The sequence below is a fragment of the Sphaeroforma arctica genome (assembly GCF_001186125.1).
Source record: "Sphaeroforma arctica JP610 unplaced genomic scaffold supercont1.48, whole genome shotgun sequence".
In the NCBI taxonomy this organism is placed as follows: domain Eukaryota; class Ichthyosporea; order Ichthyophonida; genus Sphaeroforma; species Sphaeroforma arctica.
Window position 1 is genome coordinate 1,963 of NW_014040510.1, and position 15,362 is coordinate 17,324.

At 40.9% G+C, this 15,362-nt stretch overlaps 5 protein-coding genes across 5 annotated transcripts in view; 3 read left to right on the forward strand and 2 right to left on the reverse strand.

Moving 5' to 3' along the window:
- Window positions 1-4,303, forward strand: part of SARC_01231 (hypothetical protein) — a 5,024-nt gene extending 721 nt beyond the window's left edge. Inside the window, exons 2-7 of the mRNA XM_014305028.1 lie at window positions 1,300-1,452; window positions 1,801-1,905; window positions 2,349-2,461; window positions 2,660-2,796; window positions 3,114-3,306; window positions 4,151-4,303. Coding sequence (XP_014160503.1) covers window positions 1,322-1,452; window positions 1,801-1,905; window positions 2,349-2,461; window positions 2,660-2,796; window positions 3,114-3,306; window positions 4,151-4,215 — 744 coding nt within the window. The 5' untranslated portion in view covers window positions 1,300-1,321 and the 3' untranslated portion in view covers window positions 4,216-4,303. The remainder of the gene's footprint in view (window positions 1-1,299; window positions 1,453-1,800; window positions 1,906-2,348; window positions 2,462-2,659; window positions 2,797-3,113; window positions 3,307-4,150) is intronic.
- A 1,308-nt stretch (window positions 4,304-5,611) lies between these two features.
- Window positions 5,612-8,094, forward strand: SARC_01232 (iron-sulfur cluster assembly enzyme ISCU, mitochondrial). The gene is made up of 3 exons (XM_014305029.1): window positions 5,612-5,850; window positions 6,915-7,218; window positions 7,596-8,094. Exons 1-3 carry the CDS (start codon window positions 5,758-5,760, stop codon window positions 7,682-7,684), a joined length of 486 nt encoding a protein of 161 aa, XP_014160504.1. The 5' UTR covers window positions 5,612-5,757; the 3' UTR covers window positions 7,685-8,094.
- A 688-nt stretch (window positions 8,095-8,782) lies between these two features.
- On the reverse strand, window positions 8,783-11,224 carry SARC_01233 (hypothetical protein). The gene has a single exon (XM_014305030.1). It carries the CDS (start codon window positions 11,179-11,181, stop codon window positions 8,959-8,961), a length of 2,223 nt encoding a protein of 740 aa, XP_014160505.1. The 5' UTR covers window positions 11,182-11,224; the 3' UTR covers window positions 8,783-8,958.
- Window positions 11,225-11,711: 487 nt separating this feature from the next.
- On the reverse strand, window positions 11,712-14,663 carry SARC_01234 (hypothetical protein; the record flags this gene model as incomplete). The annotated part of the gene is made up of 6 exons (XM_014305031.1): window positions 11,712-11,990; window positions 12,325-12,480; window positions 12,730-12,960; window positions 13,193-13,329; window positions 13,621-13,882; window positions 14,349-14,663. 6 exons carry the CDS (start codon window positions 14,661-14,663, stop codon window positions 11,712-11,714), a joined length of 1,380 nt encoding a protein of 459 aa, XP_014160506.1.
- A 187-nt stretch (window positions 14,664-14,850) lies between these two features.
- Window positions 14,851-15,362, forward strand: part of SARC_01235 — a gene marked incomplete at its 3' end in the record, with an annotated part of 4,230 nt that continues 3,718 nt past the window's right edge. The window contains exon 1 of the mRNA XM_014305033.1: window positions 14,851-14,996. Coding sequence (XP_014160508.1) covers window positions 14,892-14,996 — 105 coding nt within the window. The 5' untranslated portion in view covers window positions 14,851-14,891. The remainder of the gene's footprint in view (window positions 14,997-15,362) is intronic.

Here is a 15,362-nt window from a genome sequence, read left to right on the forward strand (position 1 = left end):
ATGTATCGTATGTTATATTATAGTTACTTATTATACTTAGTACTTAGTACGTATATAAGTTATATATTACTATGTGGTGTTAGTGTATTAGTATATATATCACTATATATTAGTATATCGTAGTAATAATATATTTTGTGTAGTATATTATATATATATATATACATGTATGTATGTACATATATATATACATATGTATGTGATATGTATATATGTATAATTATATATATATATATATATATGTATAATTATATATATATATATATATGTATAATTATATATATATATATATGTATATATGTATAATTATATATATATGTATAATTATATATGTATAATTATATATTTATATATATATATATGTATAATTATATATATATATAAATATATCTATATATATGTGCATATCTATATATATATGTTTATACATATGTGTAATTATATATATAAATATATCTATATATTATATATGTATATGGTGTATGTCGGTGTTTTTTTGTTCGATATATATATACATATATATGTATATGGTGTATGTGTGTGTTTTTTTGTTCGATATATACATATATGTATAAATATATATATATATATATAGTTAGGTTTAGGAATATACGTAACACATTTACATACACATGTACATATATGTATATATATATATATATATATATATGCATGTGTATGTGTGTGTTGTGAATATAAATATACTTGTATGTATATATATTATCGTAAATATATATTAGCGCATATATATATATATATATTATAGTTGCTACTGGTATGGCTCCCTCAGTTATATATACGCTTGCGCAAGTAAAATACATTGGATACGTTTTTCCAGCCATGGTTGCACTTGGTAGAATTATCGTATAAGCGTGTGCAAGGAGCTGTTGATCTGTACCTCTCGTTGTTTCGATTTCAACGGAAACATATGCGTCGCCATCACGGCCCTTGTAAGTCCCTACACCTTAGTAGATGTATTGTTTGGCGGGTTTTCGTAAAAGATAAAGTGATCGTGCACCGCATTTGGGCACGCATCTACACGCTTCTAAACTTTTGGATTTTGGATTTTGACTATTAAAAAAATCTTCAAATCTACACTGCTGATTGTGAAACCCCCCGAAGCTACGTATATACACCATACAAATTGACATGATTGACTGATCTCTCAACACTATATCAGGTGTACACACATAACAACATATGGCCGTTAGGCCCTTAAACAAGTGAGCCTCACAACATTTGAGAATCTAATACTCCTGCTTTCTTTTTCCCTGTTATATGGCGCTTGATGATTGGTAGAGTTGTATAGTAGACCGCCAACATGGGACAGGATCGTCTAGCCATCTTTCCCACGCGCATGGCGCTGACCACCATCAAACTGCGTTTGAAAGGTGCGGAGAAAGGTCACAGTTTATTGAAGAAAAAAGCCGACGCCCTCAGTTTGCGCTTTCGGTACGTGTTTTTTCCCTTAAATTTCTGATAGCATTGTTGCTTCTGGGCTGATCTCTGATTATGGCAGATTAATTTGGGGAATATGGGTGCATGGCCCTGTGGTTGTGAGAGGATATGATCTACGTCGTTTGCTTTGTGAGCATGCGCACTGTCCCGTTGTATTGCGCGATTGTCCAAGCAGTCGATATCAGAGTAAAATTAGCTTTTGAATTTAATAAATTCGCTTTTGAATTTAATTGCGTACTGGATTGTATATGTGAATCACTGACGACATACTCAAAAACAGGAGAGAGTATATGGTGCATGCATACAACTTATAACTGTCTGTCCATTGCCATTGTTTAATAGTGCTCTACTGAAGAAGATTATTGAAAACAAAGAGCTCATGGGTGATGTTATGAAAGAGGCCTTCTTTTCACTCGCTCAAGCAAACTTCACGGCTGGTGATTTCAGGTACGTTGTGTTCAAATTGTCTTGTATTGGGTTGCTCAAATTGCTCATTAAGGGCGACTTGGTAGGTGCTACTATAATGTACGAGCCGATAATGTGTTAAATCATGGTCTGGTCATCGGTGCTTCACTGGATTATTGCTGGAAAGAGCTTTATAATACCATTACTCAGAAGCTCGAAATTAATATACAATATATCAGCGATGCTCACAAGGTCCATGCGTGAAAAAAATCCTAAGTATGTAGTGTAAAACGTTCATCACACTATATACAATATGAACGCGCGTATTATTTTTCGATGGGAGATTCCTGGATGGTGTACGGAACTTTTCATCAGTATATTGTACATGGTATGCGCATGATCATACTGACACGCGTGTTACATCTGCAACGGCTTGCTGACAATTTCTAATCTATCAATTTATATTATCGGCTCGATCTACACAGCCGAGGTGTCTATGAGAACGCCAAAGTAGCTGCTATCAAAGTAAAGGCGAAGACAGATAACGTTGCCGGTGTCAAACTACCGGTTTTCGAATACACCCATGCTGGAGATGATGGTATGTGGACAAGGCATGAAATCAGCGATGTAGTGATGCTGATGGCGAAAGCTGCGTCCAATTTTAAGGCATCAAATCTGTTTGAGTTCATGTGAAAATTATCTATCCAAATGGCACTATATATTTCATTGGAGCATCATCCTGTTTCTATCGATGTTCTTCTATAACACTGCCATAACATGTCGCCCTTTTCTGTAGTTTTCAGTCTCACGGGTCTCGGACGTGGAGGAAAGAATATTTCTGACTGCAAAGAGGCTTTCAAGAAGGCGTGTGAATTGCTGGTGAATCTCGCGTCATTGCAGACTTCATTTGTCACTCTCGACGAAGTGATCAAGGTTTGTTTCAGGATTGGCATATTTTGTTGAACTGTTGACGCGCTCGATGTTCGTGTACCCTATCTGTGTGTTACCCTACAAGTTACTCATCTATGGATGTTAGCTGCCCACTAAGCTTGAATGTGTTAGTTAGGCCGTGTTCGTATATACCCATGTCGCCACGAATATTGATATCGCATAAGTGTAGTATTCGTCTTCCCGATTGCGGTGACACTAGTCTGAATTTTTCCAGGGTCGCGCGCAACACATAAATTAATAAGCATCCCTTCCTTCTTTGATAAATTTACTTGTTTTCCTTCACTACTCAATCCTAACAGGCCACGAATCGACGTGTAAACGCTATCGAGTACGTGATTATCCCACGTCTCCAAAACACTGTGGATTTTATTGTGTCTGAGCTGGATGAGTTGGAGAGGGAAGAGTTTTTCCGTCTGAAGAAGGTCCAAAATAAAAAGAAGGAGGTGAAGAAAGCTCAGGCTCTTAAAGAGGCTGAGGCTGCGGAGGCGGCTGGTAGGTGGAACACGGCATTGATGTTTTTATCGAGTCCCGTTCCCAAGCATCGAGGCGAGAGCTTCTTTGTGCGGCGGTATCGTCTATGTGTTTTTTTCATCGGTATTTAAATGCTGAGTGTTCCTCTTTTGGTCGGCTGCCTCGTACGAGTGCATTTGTGACACACACACATGTCAAATCAGATCGCTGGAAGCGTCTCGCGAGTCAAATAGTGTATTGTCTTTTAATGTAGGTTATTCTTTTAAAATACGACATCGACAAACTTGGGGGTTGCCACTGGCGTTTACCACTTATTTTTGATATCCAAGCCGCGTAGAATTCTAGGGTCTCAAATGCTCCGTTTTGCACTATTGCCCATTAGTGTCTGTAAAAACGTATCTAAATTTGATTCTTTGAGTGATCAAGAAATTTAAAGATATTTGTTGCATATAATTAAAAGGCAAGACTTTGCATTTATGCCTGCTTATATCCATATCCATGTACATGTGTGTTACTGTCAATACGTATACATACATACATGGGTACACGCGTAGAATATCTAATATAGACATGTACGTATATATATCTATATATATATACATACATATACTTGTATATACAGATCACACATACACTTACACTTACATATACCACGTATATATATATATATATAACATATGTTGTTAGTGTATGTGTTCTGCATAAGGCCATGCTTATGCTTTGCTTATGTATGTATATATATATATATTCATGTTGATAAACACGTATGCATGTGGAAAAAATTCTGTTTACTATATAAATTGATAGACATGCATCCATGTAGACATTCAATACACTAACAAAAGGAACCTTCTTTTTCATGCAGATGGGGTAACGGGACAAGCATCGAGTATGCTGACAACGGAGGACGATGCTGATATACTCTTCTAAAGTGTTCTTGAAAAAGGCTATACGAATCATCAAAAAAATATTAAATCACGAAACAACAGTCTAATTAAGTATGTAAAGTAGGGTCGAGGGCATGTCTTGGTTACCCATTTTTCCTATAGTAGTAATTGAATAGTCCTATTCTTGTGCATTTCTTGGCTTATATTTAGCACAAATGTGGCAATCTATTACTAACTTTACAGGGTAACAGATGCGTCTCTCGCTATTTTGCAACTTTTACAGGAGAGTTTGGTTTGTTCGTCGTTTCTTTACCCTGTGGGGATGTACACCAATTGAAAGCTTCGTTTGAACCTTCCGACGCTCATATTGTCTATTGATTAGGCATATCTGACATCGCTAGTAGCATAACACCAAATTAGAAACCCTTTTTACGTTAAAAAAAATCACCGACTTTCTAGTGTTTGCAAGTTTCAGAATTGTGAATTGGCAAGTCTGTTCGCTGTCTGTGCTACTCTGCAACCCGCCTCCAGAAAACTCAGGATTTCAAAATTATAAGCAGCAGTGTGACGGTTAGTACTAGTTTCTATTTAATCGTCATCGCGAACGAGCCTTGATCGCATTTACCAGAAATTTTTACACGGATATGAGATGCTTCGTGAGGGTATTGAGGCACTTCATTTTGTTACATACGCGCGTTCGAGATGAAAGTATATCATTTGTAAGTGCAAAACCCATGCACTTCAATATTTGCCCACGCTATCCAAAATTGCTGCTGAGCATGCAACAAGAATCAAATGCAAACCGGTAACTACAAGCAGTTTACATCGCCTAATCGGAGTGAACCAGTTGCGTCTCATTCTTGGCGTTTGACTGGCTTTCCTGTCTGCAACTTTCTGTAGCACACCAACGATGTGAGCGCAAAGAGAGGTTATGACCCAACGGTAGCATAGACGTGACCATTAAGTAGCGAATACCGATAACATGGCACCTGAGATACACTAGTCTTACTATTTACATTTCTATATAGCTCAAAATAGCTATCGTGTGAGATATAAATGCATAGCTATCGTGACTATCTAGTAGTGTAAGGGTGTAGACTGTATACAGTGTAGACTGTAGTAGACTGTAGGCTAGTACAATGGTACTTTTAAAAATAAATAGTAGCTCAGTTCTCATCTCAAAGTGGCAAACCCCCGCCAAAACCGAGCATTTTAGGAAATAATAATAAAAGATGTTCTATTTATAGATTCACTTTTTACTTGCTGTGAGTTGGCCTTCTGCTCATTGCGAAAGAGGAACTAGTCACCTATTTTATTTTATGTTATTTCGTGGTTCGGTCGTACATTATTTATGTACTGTCGAAATAATACCATATTAAAAACACAATTCGATATTATTCCACATTTCAACGCAAGAGTCATTCGGAGTAAATTTAGTTCAGGAGCGTATACATATATGAACAGCTAGTCGCGCATACCGGAAATCACACATTTACACGCACCCATTCATCCATACACATAAAAATATCTAAATATCTTTTTAAATAGCGTCAATTGCATCAAATACCATACCATAATATTCATCATGTTGAGAGCAGTGTCTATGATTCGTGCTACTAATGTCTCGGCTGTTGGTTCAGCTATCAATCGACTAGCTACCGCACGCTACCACGACTCGGTATGTCTTGAACATATATGTTGCATGTGGTCATGTTATAAGATTCTTTCGGTTGCCTCAGTTTTTATATCAGGTTTCAGAACCGATTTTTATTCTTGTCGGCCACTAAATTACAAAGTATAAAATAAGTCGTTAAAACCCGCGACTGATAGACGCCTTTGGCGAGAGTGGTCACTTGCTCGCCTGTGAATAACGTTGAAACTCGTGCTTATGCGTTTTGTTGATGCCTGGCCAAGTTGTAATAATCTTGTTCCTGTACATAAGCGTTGACATGAACTCTTAGTGGTATCCTTGTTCTGGAGAGTGTGTGTTTCCATCTATTCTTTATGAATTAAGACGAACCAGCGCATATTCTCCACCGTTTTGCCATATGATTGTAGGTTTGATGTCTGTAACTGTGGAGTGTGCATGAATATTGTACTCTCGTTAGGCTGAACGATCAACATTGGTTAGATCTTACCATCTGGAATGTCCTCTAACCCCTCAACATTTTTCAAGACCTCCTTAATATGTGGTCCATGTGTATATCAGAGTAGCACTTGTTCACTCAATGGTGGTTTTGTACTTAAATTTCCCAATTTTCTCGCACTGTACACACTGTGTAGCTGTAGATTATGTCACACTGCTTTAGATTTTGGTACTTTCATCACCATCACTGTTGTTCGTCGGCTTACTTTTTGTTATTAACTTTTAACACATTGGTGTACGGACTCTGGGGTCATGACTATTCGGTCGAATATACGAGTCATTGACTGTAGGTGATTAACATACGCAAAGCTTAGCGTTATGATTGATTTAGTATCTCCTGTGTTTATCTCGCGTTTTCTGATGTTGAGCTAATTGCTTTTACAGTGTAAGTGCGAAGGGCCATGCAGAGTTTGTGTTGGTCATAACATTTTATATTGTGACTATGTATGTGCTTGCTTTCCTTGAATAGTGTAGCGGCACCCAGGCGTACATTCGTATGTGCTTTTAGGTGCTTTTCTGCGATATATGCCGTGTGCACCCGTATTTAGCTGTTGTTATACTTATGAGCTGGCACTGGCATACTTTCTTTGATAAAGGTAATTGATCATTACGAGAAGCCCCGCAATGTTGGCTCGATGGACAAGAAGGCCTTGAACGTTGGCACGGGTCTTGTTGGTGCCCCTGCCTGTGGAGATGTCATGAAACTACAAATTTTGGTAGACGACGATGGTAACATTAAGGACGCTAAGTTCAAGACATTCGGATGTGGTTCGGCCATCGCGTCTAGTTCTCTCGCCACCGAGATGATCAAGGGCATGAGTCTAGAAACTGCTGGTGCAGTCAAGAACGCCGACATTGCGAAAGAGCTGCGTCTGCCCCCTGTCAAGATTCACTGTTCACGTATGTGCTATGTGTCATGTGTTAAGCTCTATGTCAATGCTTGATACCCTAGGTGAACGATTTGTGTTTGCATATTTTGTAGTATAAATTGCATATTGTTGGCCAATTAATCATTGGGGCCCGACGTGTGTATCGGAGTTGTTTTCACCCAGCCAATGTCTGCATTCTTGACTTCCTCAATCCCGACATTTTTTTTTGAATTTATCCCATCTGCGTTGCGCATTTATGCTATCTGCGTTGCAATCGTGTTTGGTCTCACACTTTTACTTCTACCCTTTTTATCTGACTCCCCTTGTGCTAGCATATTCGATTTAGTCCGTTCATTCACTATAGTGATGTACTCATTTAGCCTTTCTATTGTTATTATATGCCTTCAGTTCTGGCTGAAGACGCTGTGAAGGCGGCCATCAAGGATTACAAGCAGAAGCTGGCAAAAAAACAAGAACGTGAGGCCGCTTCTGCTTAATTTGGCAAAGGAGTGTATAGTTAAGCCAATAGGCGCGCTGTGTGGCCAGTTTCAACAAGTCCGGTTTCGGGCTGATTGATAAGCAAGACGGCAGTAGTAGCTGTAGTATCTTTCTTTATAATTTAAGATTTTGACTGTATATGTGCAAACTGGACAGTGCCAAGCTATTTGCGAGTCTGAGGGTTCCATAGCCGTATCCGTGCTTTTTTTGCTCATTAATTGAGCTTCGCAGCATGTTGTTTATCGCGTATTCGTACGAACGGTCGCGATCTGCTAGCCGAAAACTGAAGATTGACGTGTAGAGATCAGATTGTAACATCTGCCAACACGTAGCTGGCTATCAACTCTGCCAGTGATTCAGGCGAGATAAAGCCTGACAAGTTCATCAACAATAAACATTTGTACGCGAACCTGCGTTTTTTTTGTGTTTTTTTTTGCCTTCGTAAATTCCACTGTATCTTTGGAGACAATCATTGTTTTCGATGTGCAAGCCTGTGTAGTATACTGTGGATCAAAATACCATGTCGGAAGTCCGGTCAAATAATAAAATATGAGATTTTCCCGATGAAACTTGAAGTCAACATTATTATAGTCATACGATCTCGACCATAATCAGCGAATTACCTGCCATGAGGTGAATGTCGTCGGATTTATATAGCATCGATCATCAAGCGTTGGAATACAACCGAAGCGACGGTCGGAAACCCTGACATGTGCGAGACTTCCGGCCCGCCATGAGGATGTTGAGCTTAGGCAAAGCTAGATGTCCTGCTTTGTACAATATGCAAATCTTCGAAGATGGATTATATGGGAGACAAATGCAAAACAGAGTAGTGCTTGACGAACCTGTACGACACATACAGCCTCCCTCTCCGGAAGTAGAACTATATGAAGGATGGGAAATAAAACATCTCGAATTTGATCAGCCAGCACTAGTATTTAAAAGTGGCTCGGCAACTATTTACAGGGCCGAAAACAGGTGTACGAACTCATCATCATGGAGAATGTGTGGCTTAACTTCAACACAAACTTCTGTAGTTAGCATATCAACCAGGCGCACTTGTAGAGGAAGTAACGTAGCACGATACATCCAACACAAACTCAAACTGTGCTATTGTCATCGCAGCTTCCTTTGATGTCCCTAAATTTTATTCCCGAGAGCTGCACAAACTAGTAATATATAATACGCAGAAACTAGCAAACGTATCCTCTCTAATCATCGTGTTCTCTTGTGATACAGCTACTCAGAATCAATATCTCCTGGATTTTGTAGCCTATTCCTCATCGGCGATGTCCTCTTCTTCAAGAGCGTTGATTCTTCTCTCTTCAGTATCCCCACCCAACAACATAAGAACGCCCACGCACACGAGCAAACATACTAGCAGCGCCAACCACGGGCTGTACCAACTAGGGAAGAACCCTAATGGCATGAAGCCGAAGACTAAGGACACAAGACCAACCAATGCAGCGTATGGGAAGGTTGTCTCAAAATGTGACCCCACTTCGCAACCCGCAGACATGGACGAAAGTATAGTAAGATCAGCGATGGGACTACAATGGTTGCCGAACAGAGACCCTCCCAAGATGGCACTGGTCGCGAGTAGCATGACATGTTCGTCATTGCCACTCACCTGATATGCCAGTGGGACTGCAAGAGGGAACAGTACACCCATGGTGCCAAACGATGTACCTGTGGCAAATGAGATCACATAGGCGAACACCGCCACTATGGCTGGCAGCCATTGCACAGAGATAGAGGAACCCAGCGCGCTTACCAAGTAGTTGGCTGTGTTGAGATCCTGAATCACAGATCCCAGCGCCCATGCGAGAAGTAGTACCAGGGTTGGCTCCAACACATCCTTCACACCCTCTACCCAAGAGTCTATGATGGCACTAAGGCTCAGCAGCTTCTGTGCTGTGTACATTATGGCTGCCACTACGCAACCCAGCACTGAGGCCCAGTATAAGGCGGACACTGAGTTGGCACTCGACACAATTGCGATGATGTCGTGCGAACCGCCCGCGGGAATCTTGATATACCCATCGTACACAATACCTACCATAGTGGCCACAATCACCGTTCCAAACGGTAAGACAGCGTTTATAACACGCTCAGGCTTGCGCTTAGCCAATGCAGGAATGTCCTCATCTGAATTGTCATCACTAACGATTGGGCTGTTACCACCGCTCTCCCCATCGTCTGTGCTAAAACTACCAGACGGAACTGATGTAAGTAATCTATTTGGGTCGCTTCCCCCATTGATACTATCTCTTCTAATAAGCTTGTGGAAATTTTTCTCGGCTGTCGCCATAGGCCCGAAGTCTTTTCCCAGGGCGATCACGGCTAGCGCAAAGAAAATGCTAATAATCGGATAGATTCTGTAAGGAATAGTTTTCATGAGCACCAGAAATGCGTTCTGGTCGACACCTAGTAGCTTGTACTGTTGTTGGAGGTAACCTAACTCCACACCTATCCAAGACGATACGGGCGTCATAGAAGCCATCTGAGCACAAGTGTGGATTATATATGCAAACTTTTCTGGAGACATGCGTATGGACCGTGTGATAGGCCTGAGAGAATTACCGGTGATCAACACACAGCTATAGTCGTCGTAAAAGATACCTACGCCCAAGAACCAGCACATCAACTGCCCTCGCTTAGGTGTAGATGCTACCTTCACACATTGTCTCGCTAACCCCAGAGCACCGCCACTTTTCTGCACAAGACCTATCAAACCCCCCAGGAAGAAGGTGAAAAGGATTACGTTCGCATGGCCGTCCGACATAAACGCATTCGAGACGTATTCGTCAAAGGTACGCATAAAGGCGATGACCACGTTGTACTCGTACAACCAGATGCAGCCCACCCAGACACCTATAGTTAGTGCAATCATCACTTGTCTCAGGGCAACCGAAATTACCAAGGTGACCAGTGGTGGCAACATTGATAACCAAGCAGGAATCGAGTATGTACGCTGAGAGACCTCGGGCAAACCCTCAACTTTCACCTTAATAAAGCCGACACCGAAGTCATCGAACACGATGCCTTCCAAACTATGTGTAAGAATAGGTAAGTTATAATGTTTATCTAAATTGGAAGTATTCAGTGTAAAACGCATAGAGTGCGTGACCACCCCTTTGCTGATAACATCAAGCATGACGGGCACATGCGCATCCCACACCTGCATTCGTTCATCTTGAGCTGGTAAGTCTATGCTGATTGCTGTGCTCACACCCGCGAGGAAAACTTTGGGAAGTGTTAGATTAGCTTTGGCTGGGTGGCGCAATATAGGCTCCCATAATTCTCCACTTATGCCATTAGAATGTTCTGTCAAGTTCTGAACGCTTGAGCCACTGAGCTGTGTGCGCAAAAGACCCTCGTCGGCACCGAGATCTTGTGCCAGATTATTATCTGCTAACGTTTCGACTGTAGCTGATACAGGAGTGTGGCATGCAAGTCCTATTAAGGCACATCGAACTATCCCTTGAAACCTCATGGTTGATGTATAGTTTGTGATGCGATGAAGCTCACCAAACTCCTCTTATCATTGTGAAAGTTTCACATCTTGCATTGTTATTCGAGCATATATTACGTACATGTGAATTTTTCCAGTGATAATTTTATTCATATTTTCCTGTGTACACAGTAGGATTTTAGTAGGGGGTTTAAAATTATTTTAGGAGTGTAAAATAAACTAAATATATACAGATTTATTACATAGCGTTCTAAATTGAACACATATTACAGTGATTACTATTTACCAGCTTTATCATAACTACTACATGATCGTCACATACAATCACAGGTTATGAGGCACAGTCCTCACGACTGCTATTAATTCTACTTGCACAAGTGCTTTTTTTAGCACCTTCCGCAGTCAAACCCTCTATGCTAAACAATATAGTTATTATACTGCGTCTATTACTTGAGCTAGCTGCACACTTTCCCTGTTCCAGTCAGAGGTTGTGAGCAACATGAAGTGCCGAGGGTCACTCGCTATATCTATCTCATCGTCCACTGCACTAATTAACTCCTTTCTTTTTCTTCGTCCACCGTGGTACTGATGGTTTCTTTCACCTCCCTCACATGCAGTTCCTCGCCGAGTTCGAAACCGCTCATATACCCAAACAGCAGGTGTATAGCTAATACACCGCAGAATAAGTAACCCGCCATCCAGAACATAGGTTTGAAACCGTACTTTTCCGCTGCCCAGCCTCCCACAAGCGCACCAGTCCCCGCACCCAAACACCTCAGAGTGGTTTGCACAATTGTCATGGTCGCCGTTCCCCACCCTGGAGGAGATATCTGCAAAAGGATAGAGCATAATTTGCGTTTATCGTCTGCGTTGATACTCATTGCGTGTCGTAACTATTATTGCAAGTGAATCGAGCGAAGTATTGACGAAAACTGCCATGTATTTGAAATACAGATCAATATGGTAGGGATTGATACAGAAGTATACAGTAACGACAACTAGCGATTTGAGCTCCAAATTAATATGGTAGCGATTTATACGGCAGTGTACAGTGAAGCGTTCTGCATCGTTTTTGGACTATGACACCGGTAGGAGCATAATTAGATTCGCTGGATGCTGACATTTAAGGAATTATAGCTACAAAAAGAGGCACTTCATACATACCTGAGATACTATGCTGATTGTAGCTGTCCACATCAATCCAAAGGTTATCCCGTGCATGAGCTCCAACAACAGCACGTAGTGGACTGTCTCCGTGGTCAGATATGTGTACCCAAACATGCGCACAATAAATGCGCACATTGATATCGTCATCATGGTCTGTGGTGGATAATGTGGATCGATTTCAGACTTGAAACCTATGCAAATACAATATACTCGCGCTTTGATTGTTCAAATACTTTGTGTGGAGGCTCTACACATGCTAGCAAGTTACAATCGTCGATAAAAACTACTCCACTATACTGAAAATGAGAACTACCCGTTATGTTCAACTGTTGATTGGGATCATGCCTAATACCTTGTCGGCTTGTCAATGCTTCTTTCACCGTGACAGACCAAAAAACATACCTGAGGACCAATCCGTTGCAGTACATATTTGCCATAGTAGAAAATAGGCAGCTCCATGAGGACAGTGCAGCCCACAGTCAATCCACACAGAAATTTAGAAGCATTAAAGGATTGCATGAGATACACGAACAGCAATCTGTCCACAATCCCAAAGCCACACCCAAACACAGTCAGCAGAAGGAGTAAGCATAGGACCCTCGGCCGTGTCATTGCTTTGATAAGGACAGACATCTGTATATCAAATTGGGTGAAATGATTGTTTAGGAGCTCACTAAATTATACAGATCCGACAGAGTATTATGGCTATCCGGGAGAGTAGTTTATACCAGAGCGCTGGCTGAATCCGCTCCCAAGCTTTTCACTTTCAACCACCCTCGATATGCACGAGACCATGTGTGGTCGTATGCGAGACAACTGTTGACAATTGAAAGGTTAAAAAATCATGCGTGATTCTTGAACATACCCGAGGTTTCCCTTCAGCGGTGCGACCAACTCTCTTTTCTTCGTCAGTATGACTAGGTACAAAGACCGCTAGCACGCACAGGTTGATGAATTGAAATATCCCGAACACCCAAAAGACCACACCGAACCCGTAGTCATCTGAGTATGTAAAAATGAGGTGTAAATTTGTTTGGCAAAAAGTAGAGATATTCTGTGGTAGCTGGACAAATATCTGTCTAACTCAGCTTTTCTGTGCTCCAAAATACGCCACCCCCATGAGTATTACTTTGAACTAGGACCGTGTTAGCATATGTATGTGTGTTAAAAATTCTTCCCTATATGATATTGGTTGTCGTGTATGTACGCTTCGGTGATGTGCGCCCCATATACTAAAAACTAGAAAACTCAACGAACTGAAATCTCATATGGCTCATAGAACCATGCACTTACCGGAAATATAGCCCATGAAACAGGTTCCTAATCCCCATGAGATAGCTAAATACACTCGCAGCTTTCCGTAGTCATCCAGTTTTCCCCTTTTTTTCAGTTCATCGATCGCATATGCATCCAGTATACCCCCACTTACAAAGGCGGCCTCCATGCACGCCACCAGTGTGATCTTCACATACGAATCACTTATCCAATCATTTGAGAGACTGAGAATGCATAAGGTTGCTAACGTGCTCGTAGCCATGTAGATTCCCTTTCGATTCTGCAGATCAGCAGACATGCACACACAAAATCGAATAATATTTTAGCGTTAATAAAAGAATGATCATATATCTGTTCGGTGTTTGAAAGCGGCATGCTAATGACACCTACTAGCACAGTTAAATGATTTGGACGTGGGAACTTACTATAATATACAATACAATCTCGGGCCATTATTATTCAGACCATGATTTGACCGACATAGTAGGTTTATATATGAAAAATCCCTGCTATTTCTATACTCGCCTATATATCTGTGTGTATGTGTAAGCTTGTCGCCCCAATTACAGCTACGCATATAAATTAAATTGAATACATTCGCGAGAAGCAGATATCACAACGCATATATATCAGAGCTGCTATGCCACTATGGCTTCATCAGTAAGTACATTCATCTGGTCTGAACAGCACTGCTTGGTGCACCCAAAAAAATGATATCGTTCGCATCACTGCCCATTGATACATACCCGACATCTATCGCTGAGAATTCCCCATAACGGCTGACCGATGGTTTGTATGAAAGGACATATGCATCCAATGAACCCAATTTCAAATGGACTCAGTCCCTTTGTCACGTAGAATATAGTCGCATAACGTCCCCAAGTCGATCCCGAGAGACCTGATAGAAAGTAAAGTATTTTGACAATCACAACTATCGACTTCGGTCGCTGTTCATCTCGATTAGCTTCGGAGTCTAAAATGTTAAGTGGCACTGAAGCCATCAGAGGTTCACGTTCCCTATCGCCACTCATCGCATTGTTCCTGTGCGCTACAGACCCCATCCTCAAATAATGGTAGTGGCTTGGGAAAGATGCATTATTCATATACATACATATTTATAAATTCTCTAATAAATCACGTGGGATATTAAGCCGGTGATTGTACGAGATTAACAAAAATAAATATCACTGATGGCAAAGATTAGCTTTGTACGCACTTAAAAAGCTCACACTTTCGATCTTTCTAGTGTACAGACTCTAGCGTACATACCAATATTCGTGATATACGTTATGATAAATCCGCATATGCTTGTGGGCAGACCACTCGGCCTTTGGGACTACTGGGCCATGAACATGGCCTTCTTTGCGATGTTTGCGAGTCCGATTGTGAAAGAGGTAAGAATGCTGAGTGTACTATCGGACCGTCGTGTGGAGAAATGCAGATAGTTTTGTCCTAATAGAGATGAACACGTCGATAAATTTCTTTCATGGCCAATTAATACGTTGCATGATAGTGCAGGGTGTTCTTTTGGACTTGCGCACAACCGACGTGAGAGAGACGTCACGTCTAAATATTCAGATTTGGTATCTATTTCGAAACCAAGTATTAACATCAGTACGTAGTTGGGCGAATGTGGTGTTATACTGAGGACTATATCATACTGATAACAATCGAAAATGGCACAGTAGATCTACATATCTGCTATATATATATATGTGTGTGTGTGTGTGTGTGTGTGTGTGTGTGTGTGTGTGTGTGTG